This window comes from Netta rufina, assembly GCF_964035555.1.
Source record: "Netta rufina genome assembly, chromosome: Z".
NCBI lineage: Eukaryota > Metazoa > Chordata > Aves > Anseriformes > Anatidae > Netta > Netta rufina.
This window is the reverse complement of record NC_140126.1, coordinates 8,317,307-8,341,987: the sequence shown is the minus strand read 5'-3', so window position 1 is coordinate 8,341,987 and position 24,681 is coordinate 8,317,307. Positions and strand designations below refer to the sequence as shown.

General features: G+C 39.8%; 1 protein-coding gene across 1 annotated transcript in view; it reads left to right on the top strand.

The window, feature by feature from the left end:
- The first annotated feature begins 9,114 nt into the window (after positions 1-9,114).
- The window catches only part of C1QTNF3 (C1q and TNF related 3), a 16,393-nt gene continuing 826 nt past the window's right edge, over positions 9,115-24,681 (top strand). The window contains exons 1-6 of the mRNA XM_084305439.1: positions 9,115-9,278; positions 14,548-14,659; positions 16,837-16,991; positions 20,504-20,633; positions 22,022-22,121; positions 23,570-24,681. The exon at positions 23,570-24,681 is cut by the window's right edge and continues 826 nt beyond it. Coding sequence (XP_084161565.1) covers positions 9,195-9,278; positions 14,548-14,659; positions 16,837-16,991; positions 20,504-20,633; positions 22,022-22,121; positions 23,570-23,729 — 741 coding nt within the window. The 5' untranslated portion in view covers positions 9,115-9,194 and the 3' untranslated portion in view covers positions 23,730-24,681. The remainder of the gene's footprint in view (positions 9,279-14,547; positions 14,660-16,836; positions 16,992-20,503; positions 20,634-22,021; positions 22,122-23,569) is intronic.

Genomic DNA, 24,681 nt, shown 5'->3' with positions numbered 1-24,681 from the left:
GATAGGGAAAGTGTTTTTGGAAGTGAACATTCTGGCACAAGATGATAGCGAAGATATCAGCTCAATTCATGCACTTCTTAAACGAGTCAAATATTTTTTTAATATTATATTTGTTTTTTTTTGGAGTAGGGCTTTAAAAATAAAACTTTGGGATGTGTAGTTGAATCTGTACCTTTGGCAGGGTCAGCATCACCTGCAAGAGGCAACTGGGACAGCTTTGACAGTCTTTCACTGACCTGCCTCTTATTCATGTGTGGTTTACACCTTATGTGAGGAGAGGAATAGTTTTAAACAATGTCCTCGGTCACTGAAATGACTTTTATTTTTATGCTACAGAAAAATAACCTTTTTGTCTATCCTATTGTTGACAAAAGTCCTGCATGATCAGTACATCATACATGGTAAGAGCAAAGTAAGGACCCTGCTGTCCTGAGTACCAAGGTACAGAGCAATTAGAGGATTAACTGACATTGCACAGATCACGTCACTGTAGACTTGAGAAACAACTAACCCTTGTTAGAAGCAATGAATAAGACACAGAAATTGGGAAGAGAAGAAATTGTACAAGAAATCATACAAGAAATTGCCCATCTGAAGGGAGTTTACAGCTTTCCTGAAGCTGCACTTCAGAAAGCTCAGGGAGAACCAGAACTTCTCTGTGAAGGAATTAGCTGTGATTGTACAATCCTACATCCATCTCAGATGGAAACATCACTGTCAGCACCCGGACCACTGTCAAAAAGGCTGTTCTAAACTGTTTATGAAATATCCCATCAGCCTTACCAAGAAAGTGGTAGGACCTAAAACAGTGCTGTCAGCAGAAAGAATCTGGGGAAATCATACCACACTTGCAGGCATAAAGGGCAAAAACCTTAGGTAACATTGCTTTTCAGATTACTTTTACACTGTTTGCAGTCTGTATTTGATTTATACTGTGACAGAACATACTATTCATTTTGTAAATGTGCTCGGCTGTGCTCATGGAAATCAGCTCATATGATGCTTGCTGTTCCCTCCAGAGCAGCACACCACAGGCTGGACATACTGTGCCTGACCTCCCCATGCTAGCAGGAGAAGGGACTACCCCAGAGTTGAAGGACACCCCCCACATCACCTGGCTAACACCAAAATATTTTATAACACTCAGAAGTTATCACAGCTCTCAGAAGTACCTTCAGCTCTGTACAGCACCTATTCCTATCATCAATATCTTCTGAAGAGACTATATTGAAGTATTTGGCAGGTTACAAGATCACAGCCTTGATACATTGCCATAAATAAGCTGTTTGGGTCCTTATTTTGATGCCCCAGTAATTTGGGTCCCTAATTACAAACACCTGGACAATATGTAGCATTTGCTATGAGATGTAAACTCCTCCTTTATGTAAAGAGCACTTAGAGAAGACAATGTGTGGATACTCAAGTGTCAGACATGTCAGACATGTCAGACAAGTCAGACATGAAGGCAAAGTACAGCAAATAGCCCAGGAGCTAGCATACTACTCTCCTTAATACAGTGAAAAATTCAATTAAAACGGACACCTGAGACAGAGGAGAACTATGGCACTGCTAGAGAACAGAGGTGTCCAGCCAAAAAAATATTTAGGTCTAGCTTGCCACAGATACAGACAGCCTTTCATAGTTTTGGGCTTTTATTTCCACTTCAGTCACTCCAAATCAGCCTAAAAGATGTCATAAGTGGAGGAATATTTGGTAACAGCTGGTGCTTCTAAAAACTGGACAAACTCCTAGAAGTCTTGCAAAAGCCATCACCTCAACCAGAGGGAGTCATTACTGACAGTCTTGAGACTAAAGACCTGGACATGGTCGGTTAGAGATCTAGAGAAGGTCTGTAAATGTTTGGAACATTATAGAAGCTTTCTCTGCTACTCCCCACCCTTTCCTATAGATGCAAAAGGAATTCCTCAAGTGTATAAGGCCATAATCTTCCACAAATGCCATTAAAAAACCACCACAGTGATATAATTTCCTTTTCAAACTATCTTCTTTTCTTCTCTCCATGAAAGCGAATACCTAGAAACCAAATTAGGAAGACAAACACAGCTTTTTTTTTTTTTTTTTTTTTTTTTTTTACTGTAGGAAACTCATTCTTTTCTGTTATGAATGGTGCAGCTTGGCTGGGCTTTTACCTAGCAAGGGCTGCCAGTTCTGTAAGAGAGGTTACTCTTCTCTCCAGTCCATGTGGCTCTTTCCCAGTTGTTATTGTTATAGCATATATTTTTAAATATATTTTTAGCCCAAACAGGCAGGCAATGAATGAAAATTAACAAATTCTATCTCATGCTGTGGCAGATGTCCCTCTTGATTCATGGCAGCACCATTTTCTGACTCTTCTGGGGTAAAGAGATGTCCATGGATTGGGCATTTATCAGAAACTATTTACAAGGGGATGAAAAGAAGGAAAGAGCTAGTCCTGCAGCACACTGTAGTTACTGGGTTTATACGCTATCTTGGCATCTGTCCTGGGTTGTTCTGATAAGCCCAAACTTTTTCTCTCTTTCTAGGGCTGGCTTCTAACTCCTTGAAAGCCAGCCCATTCAGAGTGTGTAGTGTTGGTAGGAAATGCAGGTAGGAACAAAATCAGATCACTTGGTGATGGACACCCTTCCCTTTCCATAACGTGATTTATTTAAACTGCTTTGTGATCTTTGGATCCCAAGTGTGGTGGCAGAGGTTTTCTCATTTTGGAGCCTGGACATAGTGTGTTCACAAAGCAAACATTTGGACTTCTCTCCAGAAGATCTCTGCTGAGCTCACCAGAAGGATATAATCCAGAGCTTTGGTGCTGCCTTCCTGGCATTTGCCTAACAGCCCAGCTCTTGAACTACAGTGTCATAATACAAGTATAAAGCAAAGACTGATAATCTGATATGAATTGTCAAGAACTAGTCCAGTGATCCTACTGGGTCAACAGATCACAGGTCAGTCACAGTTCACCCAGTGCCCAAGTAGGGCACTTCTGGAGGAGTTTGATTACTTATACAAGCCCCATTTTTCACTTGATATCACACTTTTCTGAAGACTTAAAGTCTTTGATATGTCTTGGGAATCTGAGAAACTCTGATAAATCTGGACCTTTAAAAACAATTTATGTGAGATCAGGTCACCAAAGCAATTCTGCTTACAGACCCTGGACAAATGTGTAATTTATTTTTGACCTCTCATGGATACTGAGGCACACTGAGAGCATTTTGTCTTTATGTTTTTCATTAGAGGCCAGAAGATTAGCCTTGGGTAATAGTGTGCCTGAAACTGTGTCTTAGCTTCCAATCTAAAAATAACATACCTTATCTGAACTATACACACCTCCTGCACATGCAAAACTTGAGTTCAGGATGTACTCAGAGGAGGATTTCTCACAAGATGTTCTTTATTTCTTGTTGGGTGGTTAAAATAATGAGCAGTTGTTCCTGTGGCATTTCATCCATTACACTCTTGGTCCTGGCCAGAATAGAGAATTGCAGAGGAACACATTTCAAGTAATAAATTTAAACATTTTGAAACTTGAGAAAAAGGTGAATTAAGAGAAAGCCAAAGATTCAGGTTAGATCTTGTTTAATCCAAACCAGGATATCCATCCCTGACTAAAATGTTGACCACGGCTATTTTTTGGCACGGTGTTTGTTCTCTCCCCACCCTGGTTTCTTGGAAGTCACTGTGCTCTGGCTCTTCAATTACAGATGGATAATTGATGCGTTGCAGACTGGAAAAAGCTTATCACACTGCATTATTTGTTCCACCACTGGAGCCCTATCACCACTGTGAAATCTATTTCTGCAAGCCTGAAAGATACTTGGATAAACCACCTGGCGATCCTGTCTGGGACTGTCGACAGTCTTATCCGGGCAGTTTTTCACGGACTCTTAAAAATGGCATTGACAGAGGGAAGGGGTCTGTTTCACCAGTGCATATTTTGGAGAGAGGGTTGGTGCAGACAAACTGATGGAGGCTGTGCTGCTTATTAGAGGATAACCCAGACTGAGGCTCTGTTCAGAGCCAGGAGCTCAGGACCAAGTTTCTGCCCATTGCTGTTCACACCAAATTTCCCCACCTCATCCCAGCTTAAAGCCAATCTGAGCCCTACAAATTCTGCTATGCTTTGTGGTTTGGACAAACTTGTCAGCAGCTGCCACATCCCTGCATTGCCAGGCTGCAGTGAGGCAGCAGCACATCCTCAGGCCACTGGCCAAGAGTGCATGAAGTCTTTTGGGTACCTTCCTCTGTGGCACCAAGCAGAGGGTGCTTAATGATGCCTTGTCTGGCATTTAAAGCCAGCCTTCCTTTGCTGATCCCCACTGGCAGCCTCTCAGAGAGGCTTTGACTGGCACTGAGCAGGGGAGCAAGCTCTTCATGGGCCACTGCAGGGATAGTGACAGGCCCCAGAGGAAGAGACCTGGCCATACTGGCGGCATGGTGAGGAGTGACTTTTTCCACAAGGCATTTCCCAGGCATTTGTGGTGTGCTTGGGGCATGTGGCCCACCTGCCATGGGAGCCCAAAGGCCATTCTTGGATGCACAATGCTTGCAAATCCCCATGAATCTGCTTTCCCCTTGATAGTCCATGCCCGTGGAGGCTCCCTCAGGGAGGAGGGTGGTGGAGTTTGCCTGAATTCCAGTTACTGACCAAAACTCCTGAAGAAATAAAGAGCAGATCTCAGAAGCTTTCAGCAAAAATACCTCCCTTGCTTGGTCCTGTGGGATTGCAGTGGTCAGCACAGAGGTGGGAAAAGGCTTCAAAGCCATCGTATGAAAAGCAGCTGCACAACTCATTGGCTCTTCGTCTTCCTTCCTGGCTCCTTGGGGACAACACTTGCAAATCCCACCTGAAAGGGCCGTCTGTGTTCTCCCCGCAGCCACGCTGAGGTCTGAGGGCTCTGCCCAGCTGCAGCACGTGGCTGTTACAGAAGCTAGACAGAGGATGGCACAGTGCTGGGCATTTTGCATTGTTGCTGGAGAGGGGAGGCTTCATCCTCACGTAGCTGCAGGAGCAGCGTTAAGTGCCAGCCTCGTGGGGGGAGTTGGTAGCCCAGCAGGAGCAGAGCTGGTAGCACGCCTGGGAATGAAGGAGCCCAGAGAGTCACGGTGGGGTCAGGAATTCGGTGACAGTCGGTGCATGGTGGCGGCATAGTGCTGGGTGTGGCCTTTGTTCCAGCTGTGGTCTGGTGCTCTCAGTGTGGCTCAGTGGAGATGACTTGTGAAAGAGCAGGTGCAGGTTACCTCTGTGTTTGGTATGAAGGAGTTAACACTGCAAACAGAATTTTTTCCAAGTGAAGGAACTGCGAATGTTTAATTACAGATAAAACTCTGCCTCAGCCAGAACATTTTTATTTATAAATAATCATTTTGCTTTGTTGCCTATTGAAATTATGTCCTGCAGTTTTATATAACAACCTTGTTAATAACCTGCTTTCCCAATGTCAGTACTAACACGATAGTAATAAGAGTCACCTTTCTCACAGAGTAGCATTTTTGCTTGCACAGAAGGTGGGAAACAGTTTTTACCTAATAGTTATTGCATTTTCGCTGATATCTAATTATCTGACATAAATATACCCATGTGCTTCCCTTCATCTTAAACTGTTGATAATGAGGCAGAGATGTATCCTGCTGCTAGAGAACCTTGTCGATAGAAGAAAGGCAATTATGGTGTGCTGGAGCTTATGTAGCAAAGGCTGGAAGGACGATGCTGGGTGGGCACGCAGCTAAGGGGCGGTATGTGTGTGTGTGAGTGTGTCAGATTTTATTCTCTTTTTTATCTCTCTTGCACTGTTCACTGGCCCCACAACTAGAAGCAGAAATCAACCTTGTGGTCCCTTCTTGTCTCCAGATCAGTAGGATCTGTGCTTCTCTTTGTGAAGCATTCTTGGTATTTTATTCCAGCACAAAACAAATTCAAAGTATTGCTGTTTTGATGCTGTATTATTTTAGACTCACTTCACACTTTTGGACAAGTGTATTTCACCATTTGGAGATCAAGAATGGAGAATCAGTACCTCCACTGCTTTTTACTTTCAAGTCCAAAATTTATGCCTATAGACAGTGACTTTGTGGGCCAGCTATTCCTTGTGGAAGGGACAGAGGAGAATGATGTGCAGCAAAGACTTCTGCATACAGGAATTTGATCAAAAGATTGAAAATAAAAGAGCAGAGGCTAAACTCTATCATTAATTTGAACCAAAAAATGTGTGTAGCATCAAACCACCAGGACATGATGGGCAGGAACCAGGTGGACTCTATTAGAAAGCGAGGAAGGGAACATTTCTTCTTTCTCATAGCTGCCAAGAAACATGCTTGTTTCAGCTTTTGCATGAAATGATAGATGGGTCCTTTGAAGCCCAAATCTCTCTGGTTTTATTCCTTCTCACTTTGGGACATGGGTGCTGGGGATATTCATTACTCATATTGGAAACATTTGCCACAGGAAGCTCCTGGAACAGAGTTTGGAAAGCCATGAAAGCCTTAACAGCAGTTGAAAACATCAGTGCTGTCCCAACACTTGCTGAATCAAATTATTGAGTGCCAAGATAAATTAATGTTTGTCTCTGAGTCATTCCCAATTTTACGGAGTCCAGGGTTTTCAAGCTCCTTTCCTACCAAGAAAATCCTCTCTCCTTGAAAAAGAAATCCCATTTTGGTGGCAGCAGCTTCCAAAATCTGGAATGGTGTTTAGAGAAGACTTGCTTCGTTCTCCAGTAAATTCCTTTCCATTTCTCCTTGCCCAGTGAAATAACTGGAATATTTGCATTTATTTTTTTCTTTTTTCAAATCAGGGTTTTCAGTTGTCATAAAGCATAGGCTAATGAGCCTTTTCTGTGAAACTATCTGGTTGATTAACATTTATACAATGAAACAAAGCTCAAGGGCTAATCTATGAAGTATATTTAATGATCCTGAACATCTGGCTTGAGAATCCAGGATTTCACTGAAATTGAATTAAGATTCCTGTGATTAGAGCTTCAAAATAGGGGAGATAAAGGCAACAAAAACACAAGGCCGGGAGACACAATTCTACCTTCCAAGCCTGTGGGGTGGAATAACCACAAGCTGCCCCTTTTCCTGAGGTTGTTGCTGAGATATCCAGGATGCTGCAGACAGTGGTCAAGTTTATCCTTGTGGGGAAAGCTGAGGTCTCTGCTCGTATGCCACACCCGGCCAATGGAGTAGGATAAAATGGGGAAGAACTGCTCTTGGTGACTTCTGCTGCTGGCAGGCCCAAGCACTGCCTCTGGACTGGCTCAGCTTGTACTTTGGGCATCTGTGGAGTCTGGCACTGCCTTTCTGGGGTACCAGCACAGCCCCATACTCCTCGCTGTGGGCTGCAAAATTGCAGGTCATGGAAGAGAGGGGCCAGGTACACATCTATGCTGACATCTTTCCCAGCGGTTGCACCAGCAGTAGACGTAACCCAACAGAGCATTGCTCACCCCTTTCCATCACATTTCCAGACAGTTTCTCCTCCCACAATGTGACACAGAAGGGATAAGAATATAAACAGATCACAGTTCCTCACCATCATTCAGCAACCATCAATTACTCAACACTCCCAGCACCTGAAAGGGGCTGAACAACTCTCAAATCACCAATCTCCCTGCTGGGCTTGTCTTCCACTTAGACAGGACAGCTACATCCCCTTTCAAAATCCTTGCTGCTTGAGACTTCTTTTCCTTATTTGTGGTAAAAAAGAGGGTTTCCTAAGATTTCACAGGGATGAAGATGAGGCTTTATTTCTTAAGATGCTCCATATATCTCAGCACTCTGTCAGGCAGTGAAGACCTGTGATGGCTGCCCCTTACAGCTGCAGTCAGTGAAGCTGGGGCATTTTAGCAACTCTAACTCATTTTCCTTGTCTTGCAGAATCTCTGTTGTTAGGCTTTGCTGCTGTAGAACACCTAAGGCTTTCTACATTCACAGATAATTTAGCACTTAAATTTCACTTGTGGGTCCTAGACTTCTGTTTGTTCGCATCCTGGTTTGTTCACAGAATCTCTCTTGGAGCGCCCTGGAGTCCCAGTCAAATGTTAATCAGAGCAGTCAACCTTGAGCAACTTCAGAGTGGTCCATCATGTTGCAGGGTCAGGGATCATTCCCTGGGACCGATGCCATCAGTAGTGATATTGTCATGTACTGGGGAAGTGTTTCTCGTGGGCCAGAATGCTCCTTGCTCTCAGGAGTGCACACACGTGTAAGCCCCTATGTGTGTGCATTTGCAGGACTGCATTCTGCAGATGTGGCATTCTAGAGGATACTAGTGGGTGGTTAAAAATATAGTAAGGATATTATTATAGATATATAATTTGATTCCTTTAGTCTGAAATAAGCCCCCAGTAAATTTATATTTACTTGGCAAAGAAGACATGAAACTTGGTTTGGCAGTTGTGTTTAGCAAAACACTGGGAACTCAAGGGAAAAAATATTGCCTGGCTGAGTAGGTTGAACTAAAACTGAGAAACGGGGCTCTGTGAATCTGAATTCAACCCAGTTTTTCAGAGCTACTTACCCAGTCTACTTCCACCACTGGCCAACTGACAGAAATTCAATATTTTTCTTTTAGTGAATGAAAAGCATAGTCAGAAACAGCCATTGGGTCAGAATCATATGCAAAAGCTCCTCTTGTGCTTTTGTTTCCTAATTGCTCTTGGAAGGATTTTTCGGACTGGGCTGACGCAGTTGTGTGTGTGAATTTCCTGGCAAATAAGGAAGGTGACTGTGTCCAAAAGACATTTTAGAGTGTGAATTCACAGCTTTTCCATGTCTAATCAGGGAACGTAAACCATTAGCCACATGTTCTCCATTTCCATCACATTTTTTCACACTTAAACAGAAACATGCCAAAGAAAAGGTGCTACATTCTTAATGCCCCCAAATAGGAACCACGGGAGTCCATTAAATGCTGTGGCCATTTCCAGCATACAAATCAATTTTCCTTGTGGTGGTGAAGTGGTGAATAATGCCTGGTTTGTTTAAAGGAGCATGACTGATTTTGGATGAAGGATCCTGTCACTTTGGCATTTTTAGTTTTATTTATTGCACACAACCGTATAAAACTTGGTACTGGTCTCAGTGCCAGGCTTACTAGTGGAAAAGCTGAAAGGACCACATAACTCCTGGTGCAGCAAAGAGGTTCTCCTTCTGCAAGGCATTCTCTGGACTCCTAAGAAATTATTTTGAATAACATGGCAGAGAAGGATTTCATCAGTTGGCATCTGCTGGCTTTATTTTTTCTTCCATTTTGCCTGTGTCAAGATGAATACATGGAGGTGAGCAGAAGATCTTATAAACCAGTGGCCAAAGTATTGCAAAGTCACCACCAGACTGGCCATAAAGGTTCCAGAAGCAGGGAAATTTTGAAACAGCGGAGTCAACTTATAGAGTGGACTGTTGCTAATAGCTCTTCTACAGACCAAAATGTCCTGAGACCAGAGGTAGATGATGTAGAACTGACTACCTCAGATAGAGTCCAGGTACTCTGAATTAATCTTCTAAAGATAACTTTAAAGCTAATGGGAATATTTTTTTTTTTTTTCTTCTAAGATTATTAACAATATGTTTATGAAATTAATTTTATTATAGCTGTATATTGGTCTGTATCCTGCTGGGTTGCTTTATAGGATCTTTAAATGAGCTGGCAGAGCCAGCAGTGTTTTTGGGACACTGGTAACAACATAGACAGAAGTCCTCTTTAGCTGAAACTATGATACAATGCAATCATATATTGTGATATACAGTCTCTTAACTATTTCAAGGTACTACTTAATTAATATATTAAGTTTTAGATTCAGTTAACTCGTTTGGATGTGAAGGAAAATTAGAGAATTTATAGAGATATTTGGAAAGATTCAGTTAGAAGAGAATGAATTTCATCGAAAACTATGTATATAAAGTATATTCTCTTGGGCTTGAGACAAACATAATGAACTGAGTATTCAAAATTATTATTCTAAGGGATAGCTTGAAAAAACAAACAATAAAGTATTGAAGTGTTTGAGATCTGAATAGATTTAATAATGATATATATCAGCTTAGTGTCAGTGGAAAAAAGATTTGGAATGAAACTAAAAATCATCTATAGTATCTGCTTTTTAAACAGAGGATCTTTTTATGCCTCTTACATGGCATTTTATATGTTAAAATCATTAGCTCACAACAAAGAAATAATTGCATAATTTGATTATACAAAAAATATTGCAATCCAAATTTAAAAGGAAAACTGAAGGGCAGAAGACAAAGCTTTTCCCAGCACAACAAAATGATGCTCAAATGAAATTTTTGTTGATTGATATTTCTTAGAAACAAGAACATGAGTGTTTTGCTCTTATTTCTGATAGAAATGTTTGAGTCTTATGCAGTCTACAATTTATCCTTTGTGATGTAAAACAAATTTTCAGTTTGCACCATGACATTTTGAATCCCCAAAAATCATGGACATATAGACAAGTGTAGAATAACAATTTACTTCATGATAAGCAGAGGAGAGATTTGATTTTAATCCTGTTTTAGGCTTAAAGAACTGAAACACATCTGAGTAAGGGAATGAATTTAATACACCACTATATGCCCTAAATGTATAAATGTATATATAAATGTATATATAAATGTAAATATATCATTTATTTTTTGTAGTGCATTGCATTTCGTATTTCTTGAGCAGGAATTACATGTTTCTATAGTACATTGAGCAAGATAGATGTTTAACTGTAGGTATGCTAAATTACACTTGCAGTATACAAACAGTGTAAGCAAACAGATATACATGTATATATTCCAATGAGTCAGTTACCACGTGTGTTCCTCTTTACTGCATAGAAAACTGTACAGCTGCACACTATAGACCATATGTTATTGGTAGTTAAAGACAACTATTAACAAAATATCATATAATGAAGTATTTAACGCAGCATAATGATTTTTTTAAGGTTAAAGCTCTCCATTACAGAAAGTGCCACTGTTTTTAGGGTGCATGTGTCTCTCATCAGAGTGTTTAGTACATGTGCGGAGTTGCCTGCTGGGAGAAGAGGCTGTGACATTAAAAATGAGCCCAGCAAGCCTGAGTACAGCTGATGGCAGTCATTTACCTGCCAGTCCCCTCTCTGGGAAGCAATCTTTTTCTGGGGAAATGATGCAAGCTTTGGCTTACCGAAATGAAATGGAGCGCTAGCAGATGCGTGACAGGGCCAATCCATCACAGAGTGGCTGACGCAATAGGTATTTTCCATCTCCAAACTCCAGGGATTTCCAGGCAGAGAAAGAAAAGAGATGGTAAAGACTTGTTTTAATTTATGTCAAACTTCTCCCCACCCCCTGAGCTATCTAAAAGCTGTTTTGCAGCTGCTGAAGACAATCAGTCTGTGAATGGAAATGTTTCACCCCTAAATCCTACTTTGCTGCTTATCCTAACTGTGAGTGGAGAATATAACCATCTAGTTAAAGAGTTTTAAAGATCCTATTCCCTGTTGTGGCACTGAGACTATAGCATTTGTCTTTACTGCACTGGGTAAGAGGTCAGTTTCCACACCCCCAGTAACTTACGAAAAATATAATGCATATTTCTCAAGCACATGGTTTCTTAATAAATGGAGAGAGCCATGCCAGACACATTTGTCCTTTATAGCTTGCTCCTTTAAAACCTTCAGGTACTAGTCAAACTACCGGTGTTTTGCCTTGAAATCTGGTGGGTTGTTTATTTCATTGCTAGAAAAGGGGCATGGAGGACATTAGTGTCCACAAAGAAATGCTATTTTACATCCAGAACAGGAGCCAAGGACGGTGGCTGTACATTAATTGTCTCCTGCATTGTCTTAGATAGCACAATGGAAACCTATAAAATTATTCAGGAATTGAAAAAGGATTGCATTGCTTATAATGATTAGTTTCACGTCTTTAAATTAAGGGAATTTTATAGACCATCTGCTGCCTAGAACTGCCTCCTATATACTAAATCCTAGGAAATTCAACAAATATCCGCAATGTCATTGTTTCCAGTTTTCTAACTTTATTAGGATATCAGTGTGGTAGATATATTTCAAAAGCCCCTAAATCATACTTGTGTTCCAAAAGCAATGCCAAAGATTCATTGTGCAATAAAATTTATGTGCAAATGGCTGCATAGGACACCTTTGGCAAGTAGGCTGTAATTAATCTCTATGTCCCATTTGGGTGTAATTTTACATTAGCCACAGCTTTTTCTTTTAAATGTACTTTTCATGAAGTTCTCTGTTTTCAGAGATTAAAAAAGAATCCTCAATATTCATTGTTCTTGGCAGCCAGCTATGAACATTTTTTTTTCCTTGTCAAAGGATTAGTAAAGATAATAAGTCAATACTACTTTATGACTTCCATAAGTAGCTATTTTCAAGTCAGTGGAACTGCTCTAGTACAACCAGGCTGGCAGGACTTGCCCTCTTCCACACATAATCTGTTGAGTTTTTGGAGAGATTGTGTCAAATAGCTTTTGGCTATGACCAGCACTGGTATCTGTTTTGCAATAAAACTACTGCTTATCTAATAATGTTGGCCAGGATTTCAGTGCACTTTGTAAGAAAATAAATCTTACCTGTGCAGAGACTTTCACATGCCTGAGGTAAGGTTTTCTGACACTTGCAGTTCATTTTGCTGGACTCATGCTTTCCTTTACCAATTACCCAGAGTTCTAAGTATTTAGGTATTTCCAGGCTGATAGTACTTATTTGCTCTTGACAGAAGTGTATATAGTTGGCCCTCTTGTTTAATATGAATATCAAGTTCTATCAAAGAAAAAGCTGAAGATTTTATTCTTAGCCCATACTTGACATTAGCATTTCTGATGATGCAAAATGTTTGCACAGTTCCAGTCCTCTTGTGTTTGGCTCCCCTTCAAGAACTGAAAATGAGCTGAAAGTAGGATTACTTCTTTTGTCGTACTAGGAAACACTTGAACAGTGTGTCTGGTGATTATCAGATAAATTCTTTGTAAAAACAGGGAGAGACAAAACAGCAAGAAAGATACAAACAGGTTCTCCAGGAAGAGATAGTCCAACAAGTAGAACTCATTTTTCTTTTTCAACATAGACCTTATCCAAAAGGAAGATGAAAAACATCTCATTGACCAAAATACCATAAATCCAAAGCTCTTCTGCCCACTGACAAGTCTTAACATTTCCACAAGTCTTTGAATATGGAGCAGGTTTGTTGAGCTGTCAGGTCAACCTTTCCTCCCATGGTAGCCTCACTGTCATTGGTTCCAGATGCAGAGGAACATGTCTGTGGCATTGGAGGAGTAGCAGTGTTTTGTTGGCATGAAAGGTGTTTTCTGTATTTATGACATAAATTCCCAAGCCTTTTGAAATGAATGAATTCTGAGGGTATGAATTCTAGGGACATGCTTGGAAGTGTTCAAAATGTGGGCAGAAAACCAGTGTTTCAAATCCAGCTGTTGACCTTGAGGGCAGGAATACAGCACATCTGCACGTTCATTTGGCAGTTCCCATCTCACCAGAGGATCATTTGCTGCTGTTAAACCAACAGGTCTGCATTAAGTGAGTAATTTAAGGATGATAAAGATGATGGAAATAAAGGAAAGGAAGACCTATGAGAAAATTGAAAAAGAAGATGTAGTTGGAACTATCCCCCTGCAGAATATAAGAACTGCAGATTTGTGCCTCTGGATAATAGCAAAAAATCGTGAGGGGGGAAAAAAAAAAAAAAAAAAGTAGAAAAAAATAAGAAGTAGAGAAATAAAATCAAACCTAGCACTTCTTCCTCAGCTGACCCATCAGAAGTTTTGTGACCACTGAATCACCACAGTGCCTAGTTACAAAATCTAACCAGGATTGGATACGACTCCACTAGTATAAATACAATAATTTGGGAAAGAAAAGCACTGAAATGAAGCTATTATCAAACTACTATTACAGAAACTGAGCTGTTTGTAGTAAATGTATTAATTTATTCGTGTTGCACCTTGGCACTTTTTTAGGTTTTCCCAGCTTTAATAGCCTGTAAAAATGCAAATCTGAGAGCTTTAACAGGAATATGCTGCATTTTTGAGTATCTCCTTCTGGCAGTCTGACCCAGTTTTCTTAATGCTAATTGAAGAATTGTTCATTGCTGATGGACAAATGGAATCCCTTTTTTTCCTGCCATTCGTTGCTCCTAGCCTTGCTTGCCAACAAAAGGCCGGCTGAAATGTGGGATCACTGAAAAGCAAGATAGGAACCTAACTGAAATATTCAGCTAACTTTATTATTTGGTATTATGTTATTTTCAAAACCCCCACTACATTTGTTGACAACATTTTTCTTTTGTATATTTATATTTATTTAATACTCATATAGGTCTTAGAACACTTGAAGTGCTTTTGCCTTAAATCTTCCAGAAATTACATCTTTAGGGAAAACTCAAGTATGAGAGATTTCATTCTAGATAAGAAATGTTTTGAAAACTTAGCAAATATATAAACAGAGGCTATGCAATGAAGACCCTGTAAGTGACATGTATATGATCAATGCAGTCCATGAACAAGTTATTTAAACTTTATTTTTGTGCACTTAGCCCCCACAAACTGGACCGCAGAATCCAGACTGTAGTTCCTGCTGCCGTGGTGACTTTGGAGTTCGGCTATACCAAGGACCCCCAGGACCTCCCGGCCCTCCTGGGATGCCAGGTAAAGAATGCACTGTACTCGATTTTTGAACAGTCTAATTAGAGACTACATATTACAGGCTATTCTTGAAGTACCAGAGAATGGTCCAAATCAGAATCTGGGAACAGATTCGGAAGCAAGCTTTTTCTATCTTTTCTTGGGAAGACAGAGGTTTTCAGTTAGATTCTAAAGACTTTCCCAGTGTAGAACCAATTGTTAATAAAAATCAGCTTCAAGAATTCATATTGAAAGTAATCTCCTTATGTTTCTAGGCCAAATTGTTCTGTCTTCTTAGAGCAGCATGAAGCTTCCATTAAACTTGGAGGAACTTGTTTCCTGGAGTTGATTATTGCTTTCACCTCTGAATAGTGAAGCAATAATGGATTGCTGGATAGCAATGCTATTGTGTACTGTATGCAGGAGTTTTTTTCATCTGGCACACTGCTAGCCAAATTTTTACAAAGAGACACACATTCTACTATTTTCTCATGGAAACTTCTTCTTTTTCTTCTTTCTTGCTGTCTTCCACAATAAAAAGTAGTTTTTCTTTAAATTAAAAATGCACACGGAAGAACAGGATACACAAAACTAGAAAAAGATGAGCCTACAGAACGGAAAAAGCTAGTTGTATGTTTGTCTGTTTGCCACAGCAGCTACCTTCAGGGATTTGAAAATGATCATTCCTAAAGCAGATGTATAATGTAAATAGATCTAATGGTGAGGCTTCTTGTACAGAAGTAACTGCATTGTATACTAATACATAGTCGACTTCTTAGAAGTTGCACAAAATTTTTATTACACCCTCTCTTTTAAGGCTGCAGGTCAATAAAGCAGGACGCAGCCCAGTCCCAGCTTTGCCCTTTCCTCATGCCAGGATGTAACTCTGTCACACTCTTGTGTTACCAAAGGATGCCACAAATGTGTGGCAAGTGGCAACCTTACACAGCCTAGAACTTCTGTTTCATTCAACTGCTGCATTTCCTATCATTGTGCGCTTGAGGGGAATGACAACAACTGTTCTTCCTTTGATTGAAACAAATACCACTTGTACATTTCCGTTCTGAGCTGTTAGAAAAGTAGAGCTGTTCTTTTAGGAAAGATCATTCTTGTTATTTTTAGGAATTATTGATTTCTTCATTCAGACAAACAAAAATTGGTTCATTTCTTCTATTATCTAGCTTGTTAGTTTGAAGTCAATTTTTTCTTAGTACAAAAACGTTGAAGAATCACGTATTCATATTTGATCATGGACAACATAACTCTTATAAATTCATAACTAAAGTGACTAATCAGAGAACAAGCAGAGTAACAAAGAATCTAATTCAAATTCACATTGAATTAGAACAATGATGACACCAATTAATCCTCTGAGTACTTAATTGAAAGGTCAGGCTCTTGCTTCAGTCAGGCATAATAACTACTCAGTTATTCTGGCCAACTTTAACATTTTGTCAGTCGCATAGTCACACATGTTTGCTCAGTAATTTCCTCAGTAAACACTGGGAAGTAAGTAATACTGCAGATGCAGAAACACATTTTTATAATGACCCTTTTTATAAGAAGCCATCTCAGAAAAGTTCCATTATAAGGCTTTTGTCTTTAAATCAATCAACCTCTTTGAGCTAACCAGCACCCTAAGAATGTAGCTCCTCCAATTTTTCACACAGATGGGTGATTTAACTAGTTTAAGATTACATCCACTCTCCATTTGTGTAGACAATTTCTAAAGACAGCAAACTGTTCTTCAAAATTATCTCATCTTATACTAGTTAACTTGAATCAACAGGAAATATGTTTTTACACAAAAGAAAAAGCAAGACTATATATGTAGTCAACAGGTACGTGTCAGCTGGCAGTGGCCTTCACTTTCCCTAAGCCTCATGTCCACTGAGGTCTCTTCCTTGCATACTTCCCCAGTAGCACAGTGACCCAAGACACCTACTGTTTATACAGCACCAAGATAGCATGAGGATTAACTCTTAAATACCAATGTATGTCCTTCTGGAAACATGCTCATCAAAACCCTTACCTTCATCCTAAACACAAAACTGTTTCTTATCCATCACAACTCAATATGGGTTTTATTATGAAAAGTGCGTGTGCTGAAAACTTGTAGAAAAGGACCCTGTCACAGGTAGCTGTTAAAATGTATTATTTGAAATATTTGAAGTTAAACAGAAAACTTTGTTTCTTTCAAGGAAATCATGGAAACAATGGAAACAATGGAGCAACTGGCCAGGAAGGAGCCAAAGGTGAGAAGGGAGACAAAGGAGATATGGGACCAAGGGGTGAGCGTGGCCATCATGGACCCAAAGGCGAGAAGGGTTACCCTGGGATTCCTCCAGAGCTACAGGTACAAAACTGCTTGTGTCAGCTCCAGCAGTAACTAATGCAGGATACTTAACCAAATCCACCTGTAAATGAATACAGTGAAAGATCTATATAGTGTTTGTCATGACTGACAAATATGCTCTGCATGATCTTTCTGGAAAGGAAAGGCATCAGGGCTTAGCCTTTTTTAGAGTAAGGTTCCAGCTAAGAAATGGGCAGGAAGAAACAAATGGCTCCTTTTTATGACAGAAAGACAGTACCTGGGTCATTAAAGGTGAATAATAGGGATTATAATTTTTCTATTAAGCTGTACTATACACATAACTCTGTGCTTCCTAGGGCATGTGAAAAGAGTAAAGGATTTACTCAGCCTCATGTTTCTCAAGTCAGTCAGGCCTTGTGAGATTCTCATAAGTACATGTAACCAAATACTTAAAGTATCGGGTCAAAACCTTTGAGTGCAGACCATAACCCTCTGGTTTTGAAAAATACCCTTCAGTTAGCGATCTGTGGTTTTAGAAGTCTCAATATCTGAAATATGTTGAGAAGCATGTAGGGTCTGCCTAGGAATGAGCAAGCTGAAAGCCAGGAAAGCATAAAAATATGGGTTTGAGCCTGAGCTGATAAGCTCTGCTGAGGAATGGATGTATTTGTTTGGGCCCAATATTGTGTTGACCTAATCCCCTAGCTTTTGGATTAGAATTTATTCATGTCCCAGGAATTCAGCAGATGATGAAGATCTTACATATATAAACCTGCAGTATGGCAGAGGCATGGTGTAGTCTTGTTCTTAAGGCAACCAAAAGCAAATAGGACTTGAATAACTAGGACATTTGACTGCTGCTGAAAATAGGATTTAAGAGTTGCCCACACTATACACTGCATTGTGAGTATATGTGAGCAGTTCATCAGCAGTAGCAGGAGCAGACTTGGGTATGTCTATGATACAGTGCAGCATAGGTGCTAAAAGCAAGATATAGATGCATGGTAAGCCTTTGGACGTATCCCCACTGGTATCCAGCTGCCACTGTGGAATGGGCTTCTGTAGGTATTGTCAGATCAGCCAGTCGCATATAGGGGAATCCTAAAGCACTTCAGATAATGCTAGATACATTTGTGTGGGCACCTTACTGGAGTCAGATTTAGCTCCAAATTAACATAGTTAAGGAGCCTACTTACGAGGAAAGCATCTGAACTCCCATTACATACACATTATATACTCATTATGTATTCCTATTTATACTCATTTGGGATCTAGAAGAACAACTCAGCTTAAAATGACAGTCATTGCTGCTTTTGGGCAGATGTGTCTTCACATTCTGTGGACTATACTGTCTTGATCTCCAGTAACTATAAGGGAGTTTACATCCTCACTCGCATGTACACCCTTAAATGGAAGTATCTTAGTCTTGAGCAGATTCCTATCCCTAAACTCAGTTTACCACCAAAGGTACAAAATGGGATGTAGTAAACATGCAGGAAAAAGAATCCCACTTCTAAACCCTCCAACTATAAGCAAAACTGAATTTCTGATCTATTTACAAATCTATATCTTTTAACTGAAAGGTATTGCTCCAAGTAATACTCATTTACATGTTTTATATCCTCATAAAAGTATGCAAATTAACAGCAAAATCACCAGTAGAGACAACCTGTGTAATGTGGGGAAATGACTGTAGATTTCTCAGCATTGTGTATGCTTGAATTCTCAGCCTTAGGTTGCACAAAGATGCAATAGTTGCACAGAATAAAAAACACGATGAAAATAGCTTCCAAAACTAATGGACTTTTGTGATATAGCAGAATTATATTAGCACTCTTTAAGAATTAGCCAGAATTAACATTATAGCTGAATATCTTGAAAAACATATTGGTTGTAATTACATTTGGCATAGGCATTTTTGCAGTTTTAAAATGAGTGATCAGTATTTCTTCTTACACATAGTGGTAGGAACTATTTTTAATAGTTACATTTAAAAATTCCCTGTATTGTAGAGCATATCATTTCTTATTCACATCATGCTTAAGAACTTTAGAGAGGGGATAGAGTGGCAAAAAACTTTTAAATACAATCCTGGTTTAAGCACACAATTATTTTGAAAGACTTGCATTTCAATGTTTATCTGCTAATCCATAAATGAGACAGAGGAAAAAAGGACATCTTTTTCAGCTCTTTTGGTCAGCCCAAGAAAATAGCTTGGGTTCAAAAAATGTGAAATGGAATCTAAAAAAATATTATAAATTCCATCAAGTGGCCATTACAGATGCTTTGCTTTAACACATGATGAATTTTGATGTGATCCTGGCTGAGAAACAAGAAGTTAACAGTTTGCTGTCAGAGAAAATGTATCAAGCATGGATAAAGAAAATCAGCCCAAACTCTCAGCTCACATCTGGAGTGCCTCAGATTTCTGAGCAGATGGCTAATGATTTCCATTGTTGGATCTAACCTGGCATCTGATTTTGCCTTTTTCAGTTTTGTTCTCATTTGTATCTGAAATCAAAAGAAGTTTGGGGTGGTTTTATTTGTTTGTTTGTTTGTTCTTTAATACCATTGTAGCTGGAATTTCATGAAAAGTATTGTTTTTGTGGAGATCATTAACAGCTGTAATTGAACACTCTCCTTCTAAGAAATTAAGAGACAATAATAAAGTGTCTGTCAAATCACTGTGTGACTTTCTCACATCCAGGCATTGTAATTCTGCCTCTACCCCACCCACTGACAATCAGATGGGGGTATCACAGACTTAAAGGAGAGATAATCTTCCCTACCCATGCAAAAGAGTTCTATACAGGTCATTCCCTGGTATCCTACTGGGAATAATCAAAATTGTCTAGTGTGGGAGGTTTTGCACTGCTCCTTGTGAAAAATTTTTCCATGGCCAGTATGTCCCACTGCAAGAAGTTCAAGCACAGTTCTCACTTACTTAGTTTCCTCTTTTTATCTCCACCACCCTTTGTTGTCATGACTCAGGGGTACAGGGCAAGAAAGAAAAAGTGCTGATTGCTGAATCTCACTCACTGAACTTTTAGAAGACCTCTGATAAAAATGCTTGATGCATCTCTGTAGGTAGTTAGCAAGAAACGCCAATATGTATGGATTTTACCAAGATTACCTTTTCACACATTCAGTTAGGCAATGTCCAGCCTAACTGCATTGGGGAACATATAAAAATTAACTACATCACATATATCAAAAACACCATACATTTCCATAACAGTTGTCTATTGCATCATTCTAGAGAGAGTCAAAGGTAAATAAAATCCCAAACTAAGGTTCTGCTCTGCAAATTCTTGCCCATACACTTACCTTTACAGTCATGAATAGGGCAATTGAATGTAAGAAAGCTAGCACTCTTCCAGTTTCCTTCAATGGGAGTGTTGTTACTGGTGTTTAATGGCCTTGGATCTGGCCCTAGAAGAACATCTCTGTCAGGAAAATAAACAGACTGAAAATACAGGAATAAAATTGTAGCTGATTCCTCTATACATGTACATGTAATGGACAACTGACTGAGAACTGCATTTTTCCAGGTTGCTTTCATGGCTTCCATGGCTACTCACTTCAGCAACCAGAACAGTGGGATCATCTTCAGTAGTGTCGAAACCAATGTTGGAAATTTCTTTGATGTTATGACTGGGAGATTTGGCGCTCCAGTGAATGGTAAGTGCTTGCGAAACAAAATAATGCAGTTCTGGAGCTCTGGGGAGAAGCGTGATAAGTAATGGTGAGAAAACAGAGCTGTGTTATAACAAGGAACTGATGAAATATCATGATTGCCACTTGCTTTCAGGGAAATTATACTGGAAGCTGAGCAAGCCAAGAGAAGGCTTGCTAGCCAGCGTGACTAGTGCTAGCATAAAGCCAGAAGAAAGAGGCCTTACCAGATCTGGGGAAGGAGCAAGATGGTCTGCTTTGAGACCTTTAGCCCTTCCGCCAGTGTGATGGTATAACCATGGCCACATGTTGCAGCAGCTTCTCATCCACCTCCTGCCTCCAGTCATTCACTCCATCCTTGTCTTCCCTTGAATCTGTCCATCTGTGAGATGGCCAACAGCAGATGTGGCTGGAACCAAGGCATTACAGTTTTTCCTGAGTTATTTTTCTGCTACATCAATCCCCCCTCACAGCTGTGGCACAGGAGGAACGATATAAGATGGGGGAGAGAGGGCCATAACCAAACACACGTGTAAGCAAAGCCTAAGACCATCTTCCTTCACTTGGCCTTTCTCACCTTTCCATTCATTTACCCAGAGCTATGAGAAGTGATGTTAGATTAAATGGAAGCTAGGCCCTCCAAGCTTGCCATGGCACTTGTCTTACTGGTGGCTAGAGCTACCGATCACAGCTCACAGCTGCCTTCTTTGGAGCTTACTATATATGTGTATGTTAAATTTTGACCCACAATGATTCAGTGACTTTGCTGCACTCTCCAAGCTCCCACTGTAGGGTCAGTGCTACAGAATTACTCTTCAAAGAGCAGGAGCTTGTCCTCTCTCCTGTGGGTGTCTTGTATATCTCATGATACATGACACCGTTGCACAGACAGCATTGTTGGCACCTTTCAGACAGTGAAAGAGCTAGAAGGAAAAAGGGCGATGGCAAGGGATGCGTTGTGCAAACAGAAGAAGTGGTGGCTATGCCTGCATTTTTGGGGATGTGGCATGGCCAGGAGAGCAGCAGCAAGTACCAGCATGCTAGTAAAAAAATAAAAAATAAAAAAAAAAATAAAAAATAAAAAATAAAAATAGGTGAAAGAGAGCTCACAGGACTCAGCCTCTGGGAAATTTCTCTTTTGGTGTGATGGAAGGGATGGGCAGTCCTGTCATGTTCAAGTAAAGTCTGTAACAGGATGTGGCTTAACCCCTGCCATAGGCAGAATAAAAGTGAAAACGATTTTGGTCTCACTACAAGCAGAAGAAAAATACTCACTGATAACTATAAGCGATTTTTGGTCTCAGTTGTTTAGCTTTCTAAGCAAGAAGCACAAGCCTGCAGTGTGACTACCTTCTTCGACAAACAAAACATACTACATTTTGCAATCTTTTCAGGGGTGTATTTCTTCACCTTCAATATGATGAAACATGAAGATGTGGAGGAAGTGTATGTGTACCTGATGCATAATGGTAACACAGTATTCAGCTTATATAGGTAAGTAAAGGGTCAGGCCATTTTCACTGCAAAAGACATGTTTGCATAGGTGTGATTGGTTGCTCACGTTTCAAAAAATATTAAGTTGTTCTTTCTTTTAAGAAATTCTGTAGGGTGAAAAAGAATAAGAAAAAGTACTATATTTTGCTCTCCTCAACTTTCAAATTTGGATCCTACCTGCCACAGATGCTGGACCACAAATTCTGCCTTGATCAGAAGTTCCTCAGTGCTGAGGGGAATGGAATTAGGGTTGGAATTCACTGGTAGCATGATGTAATTCTGCTAATACATATCTTCATCCTCACTTTGGCTGTCAGAGAAAGGGTGTAATGAAGTGTTCAGCAGCTAATAATAGTCTTGTGAAAGACTATTTTCTTTAAAGGTGGAGAGCATTTAAACTGCAATAGTGAAGATGGGTGAGAAGTGAAGGTGTTCCACTTGCTAGCTTTGTTATCTTCAACACACTTTGAATAAAAAAGTTTCTGAACTTTTATGAAGTTAATGTTACTTGAAGAATCATCAAGAATAGGATCCACTTCTAGCTTAGCTACTCCTATAAAGACCACGCTGAGAAGCTTGTAGCCAAGTGGACGTCTGAAAAAAGTGTTTGGAAAAAAGTTATTTTTTCGATACCAACATAGGGTCTGGTGCCAAAATCAAGTTTTCCTCCAAAGTCTGACTAAACAGATATGAAATCTTAGATTCAACACACTGGATTTTAGACACTTAGACAACAGTGGCTTCATTTAAGCTGCCTTGTTGAAGCTGCTTCTTCAACAGCCAGTAACAGAAGCACCACCGAAGGGTGCTTCATTCCCAATAGATCTTTCCTTCAAAACAAAAAGCACCCAGATCTTTTCCCCTAATGTATTAATGTCAGAAAAGGCAATAAATGGAGGAGAAAAGGGAACTAACACTCAAACAAGTTGAAGGGTTAGCCCACATGATACACGCCTAGGTTCCAACAGATGACCATCAGGATGATGCCTGTCTCCATCTTTTGCCCGTGCAGGGAGCTCAGGGACTCAGCCTACAGGAGAATCCCGACCTAGAGGCATTTAAAATTGACTGGCATGAATTACAGGGAAAGAGAGAGCATCACAGGAAGCCTGGAGTGTTGTGAAGAATGAGCAGAAGTTTATTTTAAAGCATAAATTTATACCTGTGTCATGGGGAAAACAAAAACAAAACCACATAATTTAAACATCTAGAATTCCAGATTTTCAGAAGGAATGATACAATTAATTATATAAGGTGCAGAGGTTGTCTAACAGATCAAATGGACAGAAATGCCAAAATTTCCACATAAAGCTGAAAAAATGTTGGCAAGCCCTTCCAGGAAGTTTTGCTCAGGATAACAACATGCTTTCTCATGTTCTTTTTTAAAGTTTTTTGCATGATCATTGCTGAAAAAGAAAAAACTGATTTGTTAAAATATTCATCCTTAGCTATGAATCGAAAGGGAAAGCAGACACTTCAGGAAACAGTGCGGTGCTAAAACTTGCCAAGGGAGATGAAGTCTGGCTGCGAATGGGAAATGGAGCTCTCCATGGGGACCATCAACGCTTCTCCACCTTTGCTGGGTTTCTTCTCTTTGAAACCAAGTAAAGAGAGAAACAACCAAGTAGCTGTTTACCTGAGGAAGCTTCTTATTGGGAACTGGCATTTTTCTTGGACTGTGGAATTGCATTATGACATGTAAAGATCAAGAAGGCTTGTTTTGATGCAATGTGTTGCTATTTCTGTATCAGAGATGAGCCGAATACAGCAGGTAGTTGACACAATTACAGACGCATGGAGGATGTATTGTCATCTAGGCTGCAGCTGTTCAATGTTGTGATAGCTGTCTTCTCCAAAGCGACTGAAAAACAAAGGGGAAGGAGTTTTAATAATTTAGAGAGCAGTTTGCACAGTAAAGCCAATTTTGTCTTTAAATATACTCTAGTTAAATACACACCAGGAAGTGAACAATTGATTCATGTTCTTTTATTCAGTTCTTATGACATGTTCATTAAATTTGCATCATGGAAACAGGCCTGAATGAATTGTAAGTAGGCTCTGCTGAGACCAGATTTAAAGGAAGCTTGGACTAGAATGAACTTTACAAATAGAAGGAAAAAAAAATGTGAAAATTAAGATGTCAAGGATTCAGGTTTATTGCATCCCCATCTCAAACCTCTGAAGATAATTTTTGATAGATTTATAGATTTTTAGTACATATTTATGCTTGCTCTCAAAAAAATAAAAATAAAAAAATAAATAAATAAAGTAATAATTGTTGCCTTAGTAGGAGCTCAAAGCTAAGGTAATTTAGTCTGCAGGGTGCAGGAGACTGGACAGGGGAACTATAATGTTTCTTCCAAGCTTTTCAGTTGTTGAAACCTGATGTAACTGAATGCAAGCTGTCAAAGCAGAGGTATATATGCTGGAGAAGTTGGGATATGTCAACAGCACAAACAGAGAAACAGACTGTGAAGTTTGGAGCTCTTTTAGAAGGTTGTATATTTTAGTATGGCATATTTACTTAGCAGCGAAGTTGTTGATACAGTTTTCTTACCAA